Source organism: Haemorhous mexicanus, chromosome 4 (genome assembly GCF_027477595.1).
Source record: "Haemorhous mexicanus isolate bHaeMex1 chromosome 4, bHaeMex1.pri, whole genome shotgun sequence".
Taxonomy (NCBI): Eukaryota; Metazoa; Chordata; class Aves; order Passeriformes; family Fringillidae; genus Haemorhous; species Haemorhous mexicanus.
Genome location: NC_082344.1, coordinates 62,516,557 through 62,534,135, shown reverse-complemented (window position 1 = coordinate 62,534,135; position 17,579 = coordinate 62,516,557). Strand labels below are relative to the sequence as shown.

General features: G+C 41.2%; 1 protein-coding gene across 2 annotated transcripts; it reads right to left on the bottom strand.

The window, feature by feature from the left end:
- Positions 1-14,645: 14,645 nt before the first annotated feature.
- FGFBP1 (fibroblast growth factor binding protein 1) lies at positions 14,646-17,177 on the bottom strand. Of its 2 annotated transcripts, none has more exons than XM_059845134.1 (2): positions 17,024-17,177; positions 14,646-15,763 (listed from the first exon to the last, which is right to left on the bottom strand). In XM_059845134.1, exon 2 carries the CDS (start codon positions 15,736-15,738, stop codon positions 15,022-15,024), a length of 717 nt encoding a protein of 238 aa, XP_059701117.1. In that variant the 5' UTR covers positions 15,739-15,763; positions 17,024-17,177; the 3' UTR covers positions 14,646-15,021. The 2 variants fall into 2 exon arrangements, with proteins under 2 accessions (XP_059701117.1, XP_059701116.1); XM_059845133.1 differs by having other exon boundaries at positions 14,646-15,759; positions 17,024-17,161.
- Between the last annotated feature and the right edge of the window lie 402 nt (positions 17,178-17,579).

The window sequence follows — 17,579 nt, the reverse complement described above, 5'->3', positions numbered from 1 at the left end:
GATATGGGGGCTGGTGAAAAGATTAAAAACAAGTATATGTCTGAGTGGTTATCCCTCTGCTTTGCCAGCCGAAATTTCATTAAATTCCTGATGAACCAAGAAAGGCAAACAGTCTGGGATAATACATTTTTCTTTGCTTAGAAAAGAAAAAAGATCTTATATCTAATGGGAAAAAAGTTGTTTAGTTTGAAGAGCATGTTTATTTTGAGCCCTGCACTGGGGAGCAGTAGAGGGCAGCTGCCTGCTTGCTGTTCCTCCTCTCTTGTGTGGCAGTGATTGCCCAAATACCCAGGGAGCACATAGAGCAGCAGGTGCTCCACACCAGCACATTCCACAGCAATACAGCTGCTTTACCCCCAGTTCACCTAATTTCTGGGATTTGGGTGTGCATGGAGGGAGAATAGAGCAGAGAGGGTTCAAATCCATGCTAAATATTTTAGACAGGATTTCTATTACTGAAGGTTAGTCACCTGACTGCACAGACTTCCTCTGTCAACAAAAGGACAAACCAGGCACCTCCTGAAAGCACTTATCCTGCTTTGCAGCACTGAGGGCAGCACAGAAGGGATGATGTGCACTCCAGCACAGGATCCTCCTCTCTCTCCACTCCCTATGAAAGTTTCCTAGATTATCAGCTCAAATTCATAAAATTAGCTTCCGGGTGGTTAAATTTGCATAAAATTAGCCTCAAATATTTCCCTGTGAGAAATATTATAAAGCAGGAAAGGGCATTTAAGGATCCTCTCAAATGCAGCAGATAAAAGGCTTTTGAAAAATATTTAAAAATTGTAATTTCACAATCCATTTTCTGAGTATCTAAAGCCACAGTCCTAAAATTTGCTGATGATTTCAGGAACTGACTGTGTGATAATGAGGTCTTTGGAGCATATCATATGCAGTCAATTGGAAAATCTGCATTCTGCTAGAGAAAAATAAATTGTTATTAATCTGTTCACTCTAGGTCATATCTTGTTTTCTGTTGACTGCCTGAATTTCCAAGACTGAGATCACATTTGCTTGCTTTAGGGTTTTCTTTTTCTGCATATGCCATACTTGCTTAGATTTTTGGCCTTTTTTTTTTCCATTTCAGTTACAGGAGAACAGCCACAATTGCCTGATGGAACTGCCATGGGAAAAAATCTTACAATTTCTTTCCTATGGCCAAGTGGAATAAAAATGCAACAGGTGTAAATTATATTTACACCTTAAATATCTTAAAGGGTAGCTTAAAAATGGGGGCTGAGGGGGTGTTTCTTGATGAATCTATAAATCAGTCAATACGAGAGAGTGACAATAATGGCTTGCAGAGGGCTGGGAAAACTCTGGGGGAAAACATTTTTCCATTCCTACTCTTCTAGGAATACTAATCAAACCAATAGCTCTCCATTGCAATTAGACCTGGGACCTCTGCAGCTGAGTTCTGAACCTTCAGGGAACAGACAAGAGGCCTCTTGTGTGAAGACATCAGCAAAGTGATGATCTCTGTGGGTCAGACACAGAGGGTTGTGTAACTCACTGAGCAGTCATTTGGAGCCACACTGGGATGGCTGATAGACTTCCTGGGGATGAGACCCTACACAGAGCATAACTTTATGCTTTAATAGGCTATATCCAACCCCAGGTGACCAGAAGGAGCCAGCTTTTCTTCCGTACAGCAGCCTTTCAACAGCACCAGTTTGTGGTTATCTGCTTGGGTTACAGTAGGGAAACATAGACTAAGAAGTGGTCTAGACAGAGATAAATTATAGAAATAAACACAACTGTAATCCAGATTTCTCCTTCCTTGTGTTAAAATGCTACTAAAAATAGGAAGCAGGAAGACAATTTCAGTCTCCACATTTTTTTATGTTCCCAATTTTCTTGAGTAATATCAGACACTGTTAATAGGTGATATGTGGGACTGCTTCATGTGAAGAAGTAAAATAATAATAAATGTCTTGAGAAGTTTAAGCAGGTCCTGGTATGTTTAAATATTTTTTCATTAATCAACTACATTTTTGTTTGAGCTGTAGCTGTACTGAATGTACTGTGTAGCCAGGGATTAATTTCTATGGCTACTAGGGACTTATTATGGGACACTGGGCAAACAATTTAATCTTCAAATTTGAGATTTCCTGCCTGAATGGGTGGCATGGTAAGCTGATATTTTGCAATATTTTAAGATCATAAGGGTTATCATAATGTCTAAACTGTTCTTGTGAATATTACAGCTTTTTAGTTTCATCCTGTGTCATGCTTCTATTTCATCCTCAAATTGTGCTCTAGGTAACACAGCTTGTGCAGAGCAGCACTGGTCTCATGCTCTCTGATAACATGAGGTAGTGAAGCACTTTTCATCACAGGCTGTTCCACCATTAGTGAAATTAATTGATAGTTTGCCTGTATTGGCCTGGTTGGACAGAGCTCTGGCCTAGTAAAAGGTATCCCTGTCCCTGGCATGGCTGCTGGAATTAGAGGATCATTGAGGCCACTTCCCATTCAGGCCATTCCATGATTCACTCTGGGATTACACTCAGGTGTTAACAACTTCCTCTCGTATCCTGTGTTAATTTCTTCTGTGGGGAAGGGCAGCTTTTCCTCCTGACAGGAATTCTTAATCCAGGCACTTCTCCTGCTCTTTTCCTGGTGAATTAGAAAGATCAATCTTTATAAACATTTCAGGATGACACATTTGCTAGAATCTGTGTCTTTTTTGCTTCACCCTCTCCCATTCTTTATTATTCTTTTAGTGCAAAGATTTATCTTCTATTTCCTGTGGCCTGTTGACTGACACAGCTAGACTGGTTTGCACTCCCTACTTTTACTGTGTTTATCAGTAATGAGTTATAATAAAATGATTACAGAAAGTATTCACAAGTTTGCTGGGGCAAAGTTGGGAGGCCATGTAAAAGCAACCCAGTTTACCTGGTTCTCTGCCAGGTAAAACCAACCCAGTTGTTATAATAACCAGCAGAAGTGGGTGGACAGTTATGATACTTGGCTGCAGGGATGTTTCAAGGAACTTCTCTTTCCAGTATATCTTTCATTTGATCTATTTCACACATTATTGTTCATAATGTAACATCATGGCATCAATTAACACATTATAGAAGGCAAGATTATTTTTTTCAAATTTACAGCAGAGTACTCTCTTATCATTTGACAATGGTTAATTGATTACAAAATAACCTTTCCCTTTAATTATTAGCCCAAACATTCTAGTTTAACAGAACTATAACAAGTTGATATTTTTTTATAATCCAGACCTTTTGTTGCTCCATCTTCCTTGAGAAAAAGAGTTCTACACAGAAATATACCTTCAAGTACAAATTAAATGGATCAAGCTTTACTTATTAGCCTCCCTTTAAGCCTAAAAGATTTCACCAGCATCAACGTTTCTCTGTCTCAATTTACCAGGAGAAAAACAGTAACCCTGGGAAATTAAAGACCTCTTTACCAATGTCTGAGTTATTTCCTGATTTGAATACTAAGTGGAACCATAGAAAATCATGGAAACATAGCTGTAGACCTGATGATGCTCTACAGTCACCTTTAACTTCCCAGCCCTGCTCAAGTGCCACACTTGTGTTCTTCAAGTGTCCTACAAGTGTTCTTTGGTCATAACTCTACACATTTTTCCTGTTGATGCCATTTTTACTCAGTTCTCCAGTAAAACAGAGATGTCCATGAGTAAGCTAAATGGAAGGCACAGCACATGGACTGTGGGATATGACTGAACTTTGAAGCCAAAAAGAGATGATCTACGTTTCAAAGAAATTAGCAAAATCACTTTTGATGTCCTTTTGCTTTGGACTGTTTGTGTTCACAGTCTCCCAATATTGTCTCAAAGGAGCAGAGATAATTTATTGGGAGATGACTGATTTTGATTTTGATGACTGATTTTTTGCAGCATGGCAAATCATGCCAGTTTAAAAGTAATTGCTTTTTAATTGCAATGTCAAAAATTATACAGTCCCACAGCAGAAACATACCAGTGTGCCTTGCTAAAATTGCCTTTCACTCTTTTCACTGACATAATCTTCAATTAGTTCAGGAAAGGTTACTGTGGTCACAACTTGACATGATAAAGCCTGATGTAGTAAATTAAAAATGAATATGAAATGATTCCCATATCACTGCCTGTGTGATTTTCAGCAGAGGGTGAGTTGTACTGAATATTAAAGCCTGGGCTGTCCCCTGAGCTCACAGGCACCTGCAGGTCAACGAACCCAGGCAGAGTCTGTTCCAAAACATCCCTGCCCAGAGATAAGAATGTTGTGGTTACCTGCATTCAGTTAAAACCCTGGCTAGCATTGACAGGGATATTCCAGTTAATCATAACTGAGCCAGAACCCAGCCTTTTGTGCTGCTTTGTCCCCAGTTCTGAGTCCAGGCAGGAAGCAGAGCCTTGAATGTCCAGACTGTCCTACAGCAGCCCAACCCATGGCGTGCCAGGATCCCTGAGGAACACCACTGCAAAGAGCAGTGCTGACAGAGGGAGACTGCCCAGAGAAGAAGGACATCAGCCATTCCCTGGGCTGCTCAAGCAGCTCAAACCTGGGGAAGAGGAAACAAGAACCACTGCAGGGAAAAGCCCCAGTGGCTGGATAGGAGACCCTGTCACTAGAGACCCAGCATTTCCCAGAAAAAAGAGGTGTAGGACAAGGGAAGAAATAGGATGCATCATTGGCAGTGGTGAATTTTCATTCCCTGTGTGATTGCCAGGATTTTTGATTGCCCAGAAAAGTCAGCACTTGGTAAAAATGTTGTAATCTCTGAGAGGTTTCACCATGCACCCTGCAGCTGAAAGTGCAGCCAGAGGAGAGGGGGATTAGCCAGCTTCTCTGACCACTTTCAAACTTAGCAGCCAGCAAAGCCCTCCAAACACCCACATTTTTTGTGATGCTCAGAAAATGCAGCAAATTTAAATAAAAAATCATTGCTTGAATGAAATAATACATATTTATTGGTAATTTGCACACATTACTAATAATGATGATGGACTAGCACAATAAAGAACTTTGAATTTTGTAATTATGTATTTCCCTGTCATGGATATAGTATCTTAACACAGTTCTCAACAAAACCACAGCTTTTGTTACCTACTGAAACAGAACAAACTGTTCCCTGTAGAAATATTCTTTCATGGGATGTTCCTGCCTAAAAAATTTGTAAGATAGCCTCAGGTAAAGGCTCTTTTCCTGGCTATAGAATTAAGCAAGCAAAAGCTGATTAACATTGGATTTTGACATGTCAGCTTCAGTTTTAATTTTTTAAATTTTCTGCAATCAGCAGGTTCTGTGGAAAGTATGCTGCTTGCAAGCCATAGGGTTATTTAGGGTAAGTCCTTCAATGAAATAACACAGCTGTAACAGAAACTCAATCTGGGACCTATAGGACCTTGGACAATGGCACACATCAAAGGCTCATGTCTAAACTGCAAGGAGCACAGATAAGATTAGCATTGGTGTCACACACTCCTAGAGCTGCTGCAATTTATCTCTTCTCTGTTTCCCCTAAGAAAAGTAACAACTGTGGTTGCAGGCAGCATGTGAAGTGACACAAGTCTGTCCAAAATATATTCATAGACTTTGCATTGCAGTTTCCCTCAGCTGTGTTTAAATTACAAGGTGTCCAGAATCCTGGGTGAATGCTGCAGCCCTCAGGGGAATCCAGGACTACATTTCTTGATGAAAAAACAGGTGAGGCTCAGGCAAGGCCATGCACATTGGTCCTATGGTTTATTTCCCCAAAGGAAAATCATACTGCAACACGTTTCTCTTTCCCCCTATCTTTATAGTTTTTATTGTAACAGGTTTCTGCTGATACTAGCAATAAGGTATTCAACATCCTCAGATGAGCTGAGCCCATGCAGCCTGTCCATTGCCTTCTGCAGCACTGCTCAGCAGATCCAAAGCACCAACACCTTGCCCTGCTAGGGTACTCTGTACTGCTGCTGGTAACTAAGCACAGCAAATATTTGATTACATGCAGTCAAACACGTCCCTCATGTCCTCAGGATCTTTCTTCATTAACAGATGATAGAGAATGAAAGAGCAGTGAATAACTGTAGGCTTTTGGCTAAACTGAACACTTAGGTGTGGCTGTTTGAATATTTCATTACACATTTGGTCCACCTCTTCATATGAATGGCCATTAAAATGAATGTCTAGCAGCAGGTACCACTGCTTGATTCTATTGTTATGTTATTACTCTTTGATTTTTCCAAAAATTTGGGTGAAGGGCAATATTTTATATGTACAGCTTTGTGATAACTGTGGTGTATTCCAACAGCATTTAACTTGAATTCTTGTCTTCTGTGCAGTGGAAGCACAGCAAAGTTCAGCTGTAAGGTGTGTGAAAGGGATCAACCTCCATCTCTGGACCTTCCTTGGAATGTGGGGCTTTGCCCCCAAGGCAGGCTGAATACTGCAGAGCTTTCAGTGCAGTCTAGAAATCCAAAGAAACAGGGAGGCCAAGAAAGTTATTTCTTGCAAGATACAGATTTCAGTAATTTAAATGTGGATGTAGAAATATGAAACTTTTTAAATTGTGTAGAAAATGGTAGCTTTTGGATGAGCATTTTAAAATTTGGCACACAGTGGTGACTGGTATCGTTGGCTAATTTCATTCGTTGCATCCATTGGTCATGGATTTTGAGATGCTGACCACAAAAGAGGCACATAAATTTCCCAGTGGGTGAAAAAGGGTATTTTCAAACTCTTTTTCCAAACTGAACTTTACCTACCAGTAATGGCATCTTCATCAGACAGACTTCACTTCTTATTAGCCTCACAGTGAGACACCTCCTTAAATCTCAGTAAATCAAACTGGATTCTGGAAAGAGCAAAGAAAGCATTGCTCATAGGCCCTGCTTGTTGCCAGACAGATGCATATCCAATGTGCAATAAATCAACTGGGTACAAAAGGAGCATTGGTAATTGTTTTTCTACCATGATTTTCAAAAAGATTTCTTTTATAACTCCAGCCTGGAGCCCCTGAAGCTCCTGAATGGTCTGCCCTGTGATGCAGTGCCCAGATTGTGCCTGTTATTTGTTGTTTGCTGTGCATCAGCAGTATGTCTCTTTGGTGATTTAGTACCTTATGACTAAACAGAAAGAGAGCTAAACAGCCTCCATCAGAGCTCCAAAGCATAATACAGCTACCTCCAGCTCATCATCTGATGGATCAAACCCAGAGACTCCCAGATTCCATGAAAATATCTTTTCTTATGACATTAAGAGTTCAGAGGTCAAGTTTTAGACTTCTGAGAATCAGAGACATTTGGAAACACCACCACTCCAAATTAAGGAGACAAAACAGGACCATGAAGTTGCCTAATCTCAAAGATGTTTCTTGCAGACATCAGACATGTTGTAGACTCTTGCATACCTGTGATTGGTGGAGGAAATCTGAGGTGACTATGATGAGCAGTAACTTGTCATAGCTGGTTGCAGTAACAAGAGCATTTAAACTAGTGAGAACATGCCTAAAGAAAGCAAACATTTCAAGTGTTGTTGCAAACAGTGACGTTTGTTTCCTCCTGTATTTAAATTAGGAGGAATACTGTGACAGCAGCCACTGGATCAAACTACTGCTCGCTGCCAGTGATCAGCTGAACTTCAGGAGAGAAACACCCTCAAGGATGTCCCATCATCAGGAAACATCATGAGCCCCCAGCCCAAGAGTGGGAATAACACTCCATGATAGCTGAGTGTCCCAGTCCCAAAACCAGCCAGAATGAACACTTTTGGATCCCTTTAGGCAGACAGTGGTTCCCTACCCATCAGGTCAGGTACAGTACCTCTAGTGGGGTCATATGGACTGGAGTGTGTGCTGAACTCCTGCAGCAGCTGTCTCTTGTATTCATGAAGAAGCCTAGAAGACATGGCCTAAAATACATGACATATGAGAGTGTGAAAAGAGAGCTGTTGAGAGTTAGACATTGATTGTGCCTCTGCAACTTTCTCCTTTGATCCTGTTTTCAATTTTTCAATTAATTCTATTTACAATCACCTAATTATTTGGCCTCCTCTGACTTACTCATCCCTAGTAAATTACAGTAGCTATTTCAAAAGATAAAATTAATCCTAATGATACCCAAAGTTACTTCTGAGCTGTGCTAATGCAAGTCCAGAGGAGCTTCACGAGCACTGAATAGACAAATGTCCTTGAAAACAGTGCTCTTGTAAATGGGTGGAGCTCAGCAGGAAAACACAAGGCCACTCAAGGAATACAAATGCAAAGTGAAGTCAAACTCAGCATTCAGGAGACAGGAAGGGTGATATACCTGTGCTATAAGGAAAGTAAGAGATCTTTAATCTCCAAATACCTTTCTGTGCTTCCAGAGGGTGAAGCCAGCACACAATGGAAATGTCAGCTGTACTCTTGCCAGATCTACCTACAAGAGCAGGTATGGGGCAAACTCAGATGAGCCATGCAGGTGGGATCACGAGCTCCTACATTAGCAATCTCTGCTTTCTGTGGATTACACTTTTATTCACCACTAAGAATCACTCCCACAGAATCTCATGTGATCATTTCTTAACATTTCTTTTGCAGGTACATTTTTGCTCCTTCATTTTGAAAAAGTCAATTTTACAAATGTCTACTAATTCTGTATTTTCTAGTAATACCGTTCATATTTGATTGCCTGGTATCTCTCTCCTCACAGTGTAAAGCACTCAGAAGTTGGGGATCACCCTCATGAGATTAGTTTAGGAAGCAATTTTTAAGGTAATAATAAATAGGAGGCTCTTTGTATTTGGAATTTGGCTTTTGAACTGCTGGTGCAGACTTAATTTATGTTTTTAAGCCTTACTCACACTGTGAGGTTAAAGATATTCATATTTTCACAGGATTCTGTGGATTGTAGTACAAATGAAACATCAAGCACAAGAACATTCAAGATAAAACCACTGGATAAGAAAATTATGTTTCTAATTGTTAATATTTAATCTGCCTCTGAAAACAACTATTTTTTCTGCTTTTGTTTTTAAACCACCACTTTTAGGTTTTTTTTAAAAATATCTTCTCTCTAAATAACTGTTGAAAATTGCCTTAATTACTGATCCTCCTTCAGACCTGAGGGACTTCTAAATATTCTTCCAGTCCCCCGCCTACATGAGATCAGCCACACCAGAGCATTAGCAGTCAGAGCACAAAGCAGTTTAGGACAGTGAAGGAAGCTGCATCTGACTGAAATTCCGAGAAGAGCTTGGGCAGCACAGTGTAATTACCTCTCTGGACATTGGCCAGGACATCATCAGCCATCAGCCAGAGTCCTCACTTGCAGTGAGAGTGGCCTGGGAGCTCTAGAAACCCTGCACAAGCAGCAACCTGCTCACTGGCCCAGCTGGGGCTGTGCACCCCAACACCCCATCTGCACCAGCACGTGCAGCCCAAGTGTCACCATTCCTTGGAGACAATATTTCCTCTGGAACTGCACAATATCCAGCATCCCTAGTGTTCCAAGTGCTGGCTGTCTCTGAGCTTACTCCTTAGCTCTCTTCTGTGCCATTTGCACATGTAAGAGAGGAATAGAGCATTTCTGAGTTTAACACTCACCTGGAGGCCTCCCTGCCAGACACTGAGGACTGCAGGCTTTGAAGAAGCAGTGGGAACAGAGCTGCCATGGCATGTACACCTGTAGGAATCCAGCTGCTGTGGAACAGCCCAAAAGCAGTGCAAGATTTTTCAGGGAACCACACCATCTCTAGAGTGACTCTAGAGACCACAGCAGCTTCAGGCAAAAGATGTAAAAGTAACTTATATTATTTAAATAATATTCTATTATCTAAGCACACCTATTACATATAATTAGTGCACGTATTATGGATGTACAGAATACATTCCTGTTACAGATAATACTGTAATTCCTTCATTTTAAGACTAATTTTAACATCAAAGGCTTTGGCTGGCTGGGACAACTCTCTTCCTTGGCATACACAAAACACCACAGAGCACTTGTATGTGCACACTGGTGGACGGTTTTGAACATGCCACAGGCCCTCATTATATAACAAAGTCCCTTTGATGTGTCTGTTTGTTGCCTGGAAATCAGTGTGAGACTTACACATTCCACTGGGAGCTTTGGGTTAATTAAGTTTATCATTTCCACGTGGGGCCTGGTATGATCTGTGGCCAAGGCAGGCAGGCAGGTAGCTTTGGCTTGATGGGAACATTTCACTGTTCTTCCACTTACTCACCATCACTTCTTTAAAAGCCAGGTATTTCCAGTGGGGTTGATGAGCAAGCTTGGAAGAAAGTCTGGTGGCTGAATAAAACACATACTTTACATGGATAACAGCATGTTTCCAACGAAATCCCTTATGTATGAATCCTTGCTTAAGAGAAAAGCTGGGCCCTAATGCATCCTCTCCTGCTACAAAGCTCTGCAAACAGGTAAAAAGCTGTATGGCATGGCCAGTCCCCTCTCTTTATTTGTGACCATATATTGCCTCTCTGAAATAGCACTAGAAGGAGCAGGAGAGACACACAGGTACAGCCCGAGCCCTCCAGGTGTCCAGTGCCTGATAACCCTAACCTTCCTAGGAGCCTTGCATTCTGCCTTCTCCTCTGTGGCTCTTTGAAGAGAAGTGATGACTGCAGCCAGGGTTCAGAGTTCCCCTGCTTGGTCAAGGGGGGAGCAGAAAGAAGTTCCAGGATGTTAGAAAATGCCCTAGGACTCACTCACAGCATTTATGGTGATAACAAGCAGAGGGCATGCATGCTCCTGTCAGGAGCATCATCCAAGTGACAAGACTGCAAGGAACCCCTGCAGGCTGGAACTTGCTGAATTTCCCATCCTTGAAGCTGGATTTTTGCTTTTGATCAATTCCTGTTATGGTATCATTGTTGGAATAGCCTGGAGGAACAACCTGTAAAATATATTGAACTGGAATGCAAACCCAGCAAAGGTACAAGTGAGGTGCAGCAGCAACCAGCAAGTGTTGAGCTGCCTTGCTCAAGGCAGCATCAGAAAAAAACAAGGCAAAAGTGGAAAAGGGAGGGGAATTTATTATCTAGGTTCAGCTCTGTCTGCACAGGGAGCATGGCAGTGTGAAATGTGTCTTGTCTGAACAGTCTCCACTAGGGTTGGCCAGTTCCAGGTGAGGTGATATCAGGTGGCAATACCCATTGGCCCCCTGGGGGAAGAGGAGGGTGGGAACTCCTGGAAGCAGGAAGGCTGAATCACTCAGTTCTATTCTCCTTCAAGTAGTCAAGCAGCTCTGGAGATTAGATACACAATCTGTCCTGTAGCCAAAGTGGTAAATGAATAAAGGAGCTTGCAAAAGGAACGAAAACTCATTCAAATGAAATTGTGTGTGAAAGTGGGCATAAAATACACTGCAGTAAATAGTAATGAATAAAACTTTGAAGGAGCTGCAATTTTACAGATTCTTAAGTAGTGCTGCACTGCCAGAGCTATTTGCTTGGCATTAACAATGTCTTCCCATTTCCTAGTGAATACAAAGAAATATGTAACTTTTTCCAGATAAAACCATCATATGTTAGGAGATAACTGTTGGGAAAATTCCAAATTTGCCTCTTCTCTTTTTAAAATAAAATTGATCTTTTGACTCTTCTAAGTTTGAGGAGAATTTAAGAATTTACAGGAGTATGTGTGGGTTGGGTCTATCTAAAAAGCTCATCCACCATCTAGAAAAGAAATTCCCTGAAGCTTTATCTCTGAAGCTAAAATGAGGCTCCTCTCTTCAAAAGCTCTGTCTTTCGTCCCAACTAGATATTCAAATTATTATAACCAGGGTTGTCTGGAAAACAAACTATATTGCAGAGAAAGTAAACTAATTTTTCACCGAGATACTCCTAATAATTTTAAAATATCTAGAAGTTAGCTGGATATCTTAAAAAAAAAAAAAAATCCATGCAGTTCTTGTGCAGAAAGGTCTAATCATGAGGCATGGGAGAAGGAAACCACAGGAACTCCAGACCTCTCTCTGGTAGCTGATCCAGCCTCTGATATTCTTCCCATGATTGCCAGGGTCATGCAGCCTTCCTGTACTCCGTTTCCCCAGGTGTGAAATAGAGCTGATTTTTCCATAACTCACATTAACATAGGAAGGCTGAGACTGTAGAATTTCAGTATGGTCGGACTGAGGACTTGGCCCACGCACTCAGAGTTCAAACCCATTCTTTGTTCTCCTTCACTGCAGTCCTGCCTGCCCTGCTAGAAAAGGTCTTAGAAAAGTCACTACCATCAAGTTCTTCAAACATGAAGTTCTGGCACAAGGACAACTGGTGCACCTGGGACAAAGAGGCAGAGAATTGAGCTCAGCTGTCAACTTTTTCATCACGAGCAGAGGTCCTAAGATGAACAATACCAGGAAATGTTTTATTGATGTTAAGTAGCTTGACTCCACAATCACCAAAGTCATACTGACTTCAGTGACTCTAAAGCCCCAAAGAAAGACTCATATGTGATTGCTGTCAAGTGATTGCTTTGTGGATGTTGTCTGAAAAAACACAGGGCTTAGCAGATGCAATGGGACCTTAGACCACAGAGTTGTGGTCACTACAACTATAGAACAGGCTGTAATGAAGTTAGACTCCTGATATATTTGCCTCAGACCCTGCTAGTCTGAAATGCAGCCTTCTGAAAAACTTTCATCATGGAGGTAAAAAATTCCATACTTTGGCCAAGACAGTTTTGAGATGTTCACTCTCACAACAGCTCACCTTCTGAGGAAAAGGCTGCACAGAGCTCTCCTTTTCTGCTGGTGCTCCACACTGCCCTTGCACAACTGCCTGCATTGAAGGTGAAATGCACGCATGAACTGCTGAGAATGAGCATGTTTTCCTCCTGCAAAGAGCCACACATGAAGATAAAAGTCAGCCCTAATGGAAACAAGAAGATGAGGCAGAAGAAATGCAACCCTTCCCTGGAGAGGAAGGTGCAACTCCAGCCCGTGGGTCCAGGTGCTGACAGTCCTGCACACGGAGATGTAACTCACAGCTCTGGAATCCCTGGCTGGAATTTGCTCTGGGATATGTCACTGGCCCAGTGTGCCTGCCTGGCTGGCAGCCAGAGGGAGAGCAGTGCCTTCTGGCATCCCAGAGCAGAGTGATCGTGCTTCAGGCAACAAAGTCCTCACCTTAGTGCTCCCCAGAGTAACAGCAGCTAAGGCAGGTAGGGTTGGATGTTTTCCAAAATATCTGGAGCAAGTAAGCCTCTTAAGTCAGGCCTGCCCAGTGCTCTGGTTATAATCTGGAACTACTAGAAAGGTGTCTGGATACCAGGGTAGACATTAATAATTAATTACTGTAGTGTATGATTGCTTGGGCCAAATAAAGCTCCTAATACTTCCTCTGCAGTTTTGACTTTCTTATCTCAATCATCTCCTAACGTGAAGGGGTGGAGGCCAACACACAAAGTGTCTAGCAGCTGCAATTGGCCTGCCCTTTCAGCTTTTATGTATCTCCCCTGATAATAAAGAGCTGGTAGCTGTTTTCCCACCCTGCTTGGCACCGAAATTGCTCTGTCTTCCAGCCTCACAGGTGTTTGTGTTGATGCCCCTTTTTACTGGAATTTTGCTTTGCTGTGGGCACCAGTCCAACCAAATTTATCCTGCATGGCCTGGTAACAGCCAGTGTTTCCACAGGGCATTCAGAGACTACAACTTTAGTAGGAAGAATCTCTTCTGTTTTGCCATTTTTACTTGGTGAAATACATCTGAATCCCTGTCAAACACAGTTTGTCTGACTAATAGCAGCATCCCACATTCAACTCCTAACTACCCATCTTAAAACTATTCTAGCAATGACATATTAACAGAAGGAAACAGGCTATTTTATCTCAAGAGACAGAAATGCTGATTTAATTTGCTAGAAATTATCAGGGAAATTGTTTTTCATGAAATTTCAGGTTTCCTCAAGTGGATCACTAGCAGAAGACCATACTTCTGTGCTCAGATCCACAAGAAAAGTGCAAGTTGTATTTAAGAAAAGTGTAAGTTGGATTTTACAGTTCTTCCAGCTGAATTTTCAAAAATTAGCAAAGATCAGTTGTCATTATTTAGCTTTACATTTTCTAAAATCTTTGTTCTTGGAGTTTTGTGTGGGGTTTTTATGTTGTGGGGTTTTGTTTGTTTGTTTATTTGGGTTTTTAACACAGATGAATTTTAATGAACAGAAAAATATTAGTTTAATGAACAGAAAAATATTCCACACAGAAAAATAAAAGAATATGGAATTTCAAAAACCCTGCAGGCAGTGTTGAATATGAGCTCTTTATTTGTTGAGTAAGGGATCCAGCCCTGGGCCTCTGTACAAGCCTGTATAACTCATTCTAGCCCCGTGCCTCTGTTACCTACCAGAAAGTTTGTACAATGTGCTTCAGACTGTAGGAGAAAAGAGGGAATTGGTGTTGTCAAAGTGTTCTGACATCCTTTGGTGAGATTAAAAACTGAAGTTTCCGCACTTACTGACAATTCAGAAATTTTTTTTGCCCTTCATTACTATAATGATGAAAATCTAATGATAATGTAGCTCGCTGTCAAAAGCTGAAGTCTGGAAAGCTGCAGAAGTATTTTGAAAACTACTTTTTAAACAACACTTCACCTAGATATTGTGGAAGATCATTCTTTGACAAATGTTCAGCACTTATAGAGAAATCTAGTAAAACACAGAGAGAGGGAGAGAGGAAATACTTTTAATGTATTTTGAAGTTTATTTTTCTTAATAATTTTTCGGTCAAAAGCATTGTACATAACCAAGAGGTGCACGGCACTGAGTTCATCACTTTGGCTAGCACAGCTCAAAGAGGGCCAAGGAGATGACTGATGCACTTCTGCACAGAGTATGTAACATCCACTGGTAACACATCCATTGGGTAGCAATCTGTGGGCACACAGCATCGATAGCATCTTCAAATGTGGTAGTCTGTTGTGTACATACAAAATCAGAAAAATATATTCCTTCTTGCTTATATACACTATGAAACATGAGAATAAAATCTAGAATGGTTTGCAGTAACTTCAAAGAGACCAGGCTTTCATGGTTCAGAGCTTTAGAAACACCTCCTCAGCATCGTTTGTCTTGGACCATTGTGATAAAAAAGTTGCAGAAGGAAAGCAAGCCTTCTGGACAGTATTCCTCAGCCACCTTTTTCTGGTCAATGTAATCTACATCTTCCACACAGTCTTGAGGACTGTGTTCTAGCCTTTTTTCGGTCACAGAGGCATCTGCTGGAGTCTGAACAGCTTCTTTTGTGTGATGCATTGTGTTCTCTTTGGCAGGACCCACTGCTGTTAGTAGGCTTGAGTGAGTCAACCTGAGGTGAGCACTTTGTGGGCCTTTCCTGCATAATTTAGATTTTAGTACACTTTTGGGGTCTTGACAAATCTGCTTCTGCTTCTTTAGAGACCGAGAGACTTGTTTCCAGTAGGATTTCTGGTTTGCTGCATACTGGGCACAGCCAGAAGGGTCTCCAGAGAATTCACACCAGAACTCTCTGTCACCGTGCTTGCACTGCACGTGCACAGTAACAGCTTTTCTGTCCATCACTGACCAGGTGCACTCAGCATTTTCCTTGGTTTCAAACTTGCCTTTAGGAGATGATTTTCCTCCTTTTGACCTCTGCCCCTTTTCATTTCCTTGGTTAGAGTCCTTTTGTTTTTTTCCACCATGTTCTATGCCTTGTCTTCCCTTTTTTCTTTCCTTCTGTCTTTCACAGTTGGCTAGTAGCATCTGGGAGACCAGCATCAACACACAAAGGAGCCCAAAGCTTTTGATCCTCATGGCCTCTGTCCTGCTTGGTATCTGCCTTCAAAGCAAAACAAAACCATAAAAAACCTTTTCACTTAATGCTGTAATACATTTGACAGTTGAAGTTTTTCAGACATGGCATTGCACTGCACTTTGGAACCTATTAAAGTGATGCTATCAGCAAAATGATCTGTCCTGTGTGTAAACAATACCTGGTTTAAATACCATTATGAATTCCCCTTGTAAGAGGTTGTGGAGTAACTTTCAGTTACTTTGTTGTCTGTGCAATGGGGAACAGAAGAATCACTGCCCAGACATGCTACTGCCCAGTGACTGAGGTACCTTAATTAAAATCTTTTCTGCAGTCAGAGAAGAAATTTGGACCTTGGATTTGTCAATCTCAGGTGGATATCTTAAATTATAACAATAAAGCAGTTGTTCCCACCATCTCCCATTTTGTAAAATGACTCATAAGCATTTTTGACTCCAACCTCTGGCTATTCTTCAAAAATATGCCAGACAGAAAGGAAACTGTTTGGTTCAAGTTAAGGAAAACTATTTCGTAGGCATCCTGAAAATCCTTGTAATTCACAGGTTATGCCAGTATTTCAAATTTGCTCTGAAAGAAATGCTTGTCTTTGTTGGTTATGGTTGTCTTTCCAGACAGCAAAAACTAACTATTGATGCATTTTTTTCCACCTTGACTGCTAGACAACCTTTTTGCTGTTGAAGATAACCTGCAGTGTACTGGGCTGTGTTTAAAGCCACCAAATTCTAGGGATAAATGTGCAACTTCAGTTTTGAAATGTGGCTAGTTAGCAAATTATTATCAAGGTGCTACCTGCATCTGCACAGAGCATGCTTATTTCTGTAGGTGTTTGCCTTTATAAAGCAGCTTTCAGGATCAAAGAGGGGTTTAAATCAAAGAGGGGTTTAAACCCTAAATGTATTTTTTAGATGTTTCCATCATAGTTTTTGTGTTAGAAAGCCAAAATGAATATGCAGCCAGGTTAATAAAGAAGAATCTCTTTCAACATTCAGTGATCTGCAAATATCTTTAGTTACATTAATTTAGAAAGTAGAATGCACAGGTAGCAGCTTATATGAGCAGGCTCTGTTCAGTTCTTACTCAACTTGCTTCATGCCTTGTGCTATACACAAATCTTCATTCCATGAGCCCATCTTTAGGGAACCTCATGTTGCATTCACAGTTCTGTTGCAAACACAGCAAACAATAACATTAAAATGGATAAGGATTTCACAGTTAGCTTCTGCTGCAAGTGGGACAGTGCAAAAGGAAGATAACTGAAATGCATACCTTGCAGAGGGCTGGGAGACATCCAAACACAGCTCCTGGTGCAATTCCCCTCCTTCGGAAGAGTGGGAGCTGCTGGAAGAGCAGCAGTGTTTATAAAGGCAGGGACACACCTTCGCTCTCCAGAAAGGCTGTTCCAGCACAATGGGATCCTTCAGGGCCACGTTCACTTCCCTCTGACACACCTCCCTGGAAGAGTGCCAGTTCTCATTCCCAGCACAAAAAACGTACCTGACTATGGGGGTGGCAAGGTGAGCTTGCGTAATTTAGGTGTTCCTTTCGCCAGGTCCTTCCCTGCTCTTGAACAATGATAAAAACTTTATCTGATCATGAGCTTCTCTAAAATGTGTTTTACCAGCTCTTGAGGGATGCATCCTGCAATGCCCTCAACATGTTGCACTATCATTGTGTTTAGCAGAATTTTGTAATGATAATGAAAACAATTCCACAAAGCATTTCAAAGTTATCTTTTGAACTTTTCGTTACCCTGTGTCACAAAAAAATGATATTGAAGAACTTCAAACACCCAAAATAAGCAACTATTTGAGTAGTAAGGAAT

What these genes read in the sequence shown, in the direction of transcription:
- FGFBP1 (XM_059845134.1), bottom strand. Translation starts at nt 15,738, where the DNA reads ATGAGGATCAAAAGCTTTGGGCTCCTTTGTGTGTTGATGCTGGTCTCC.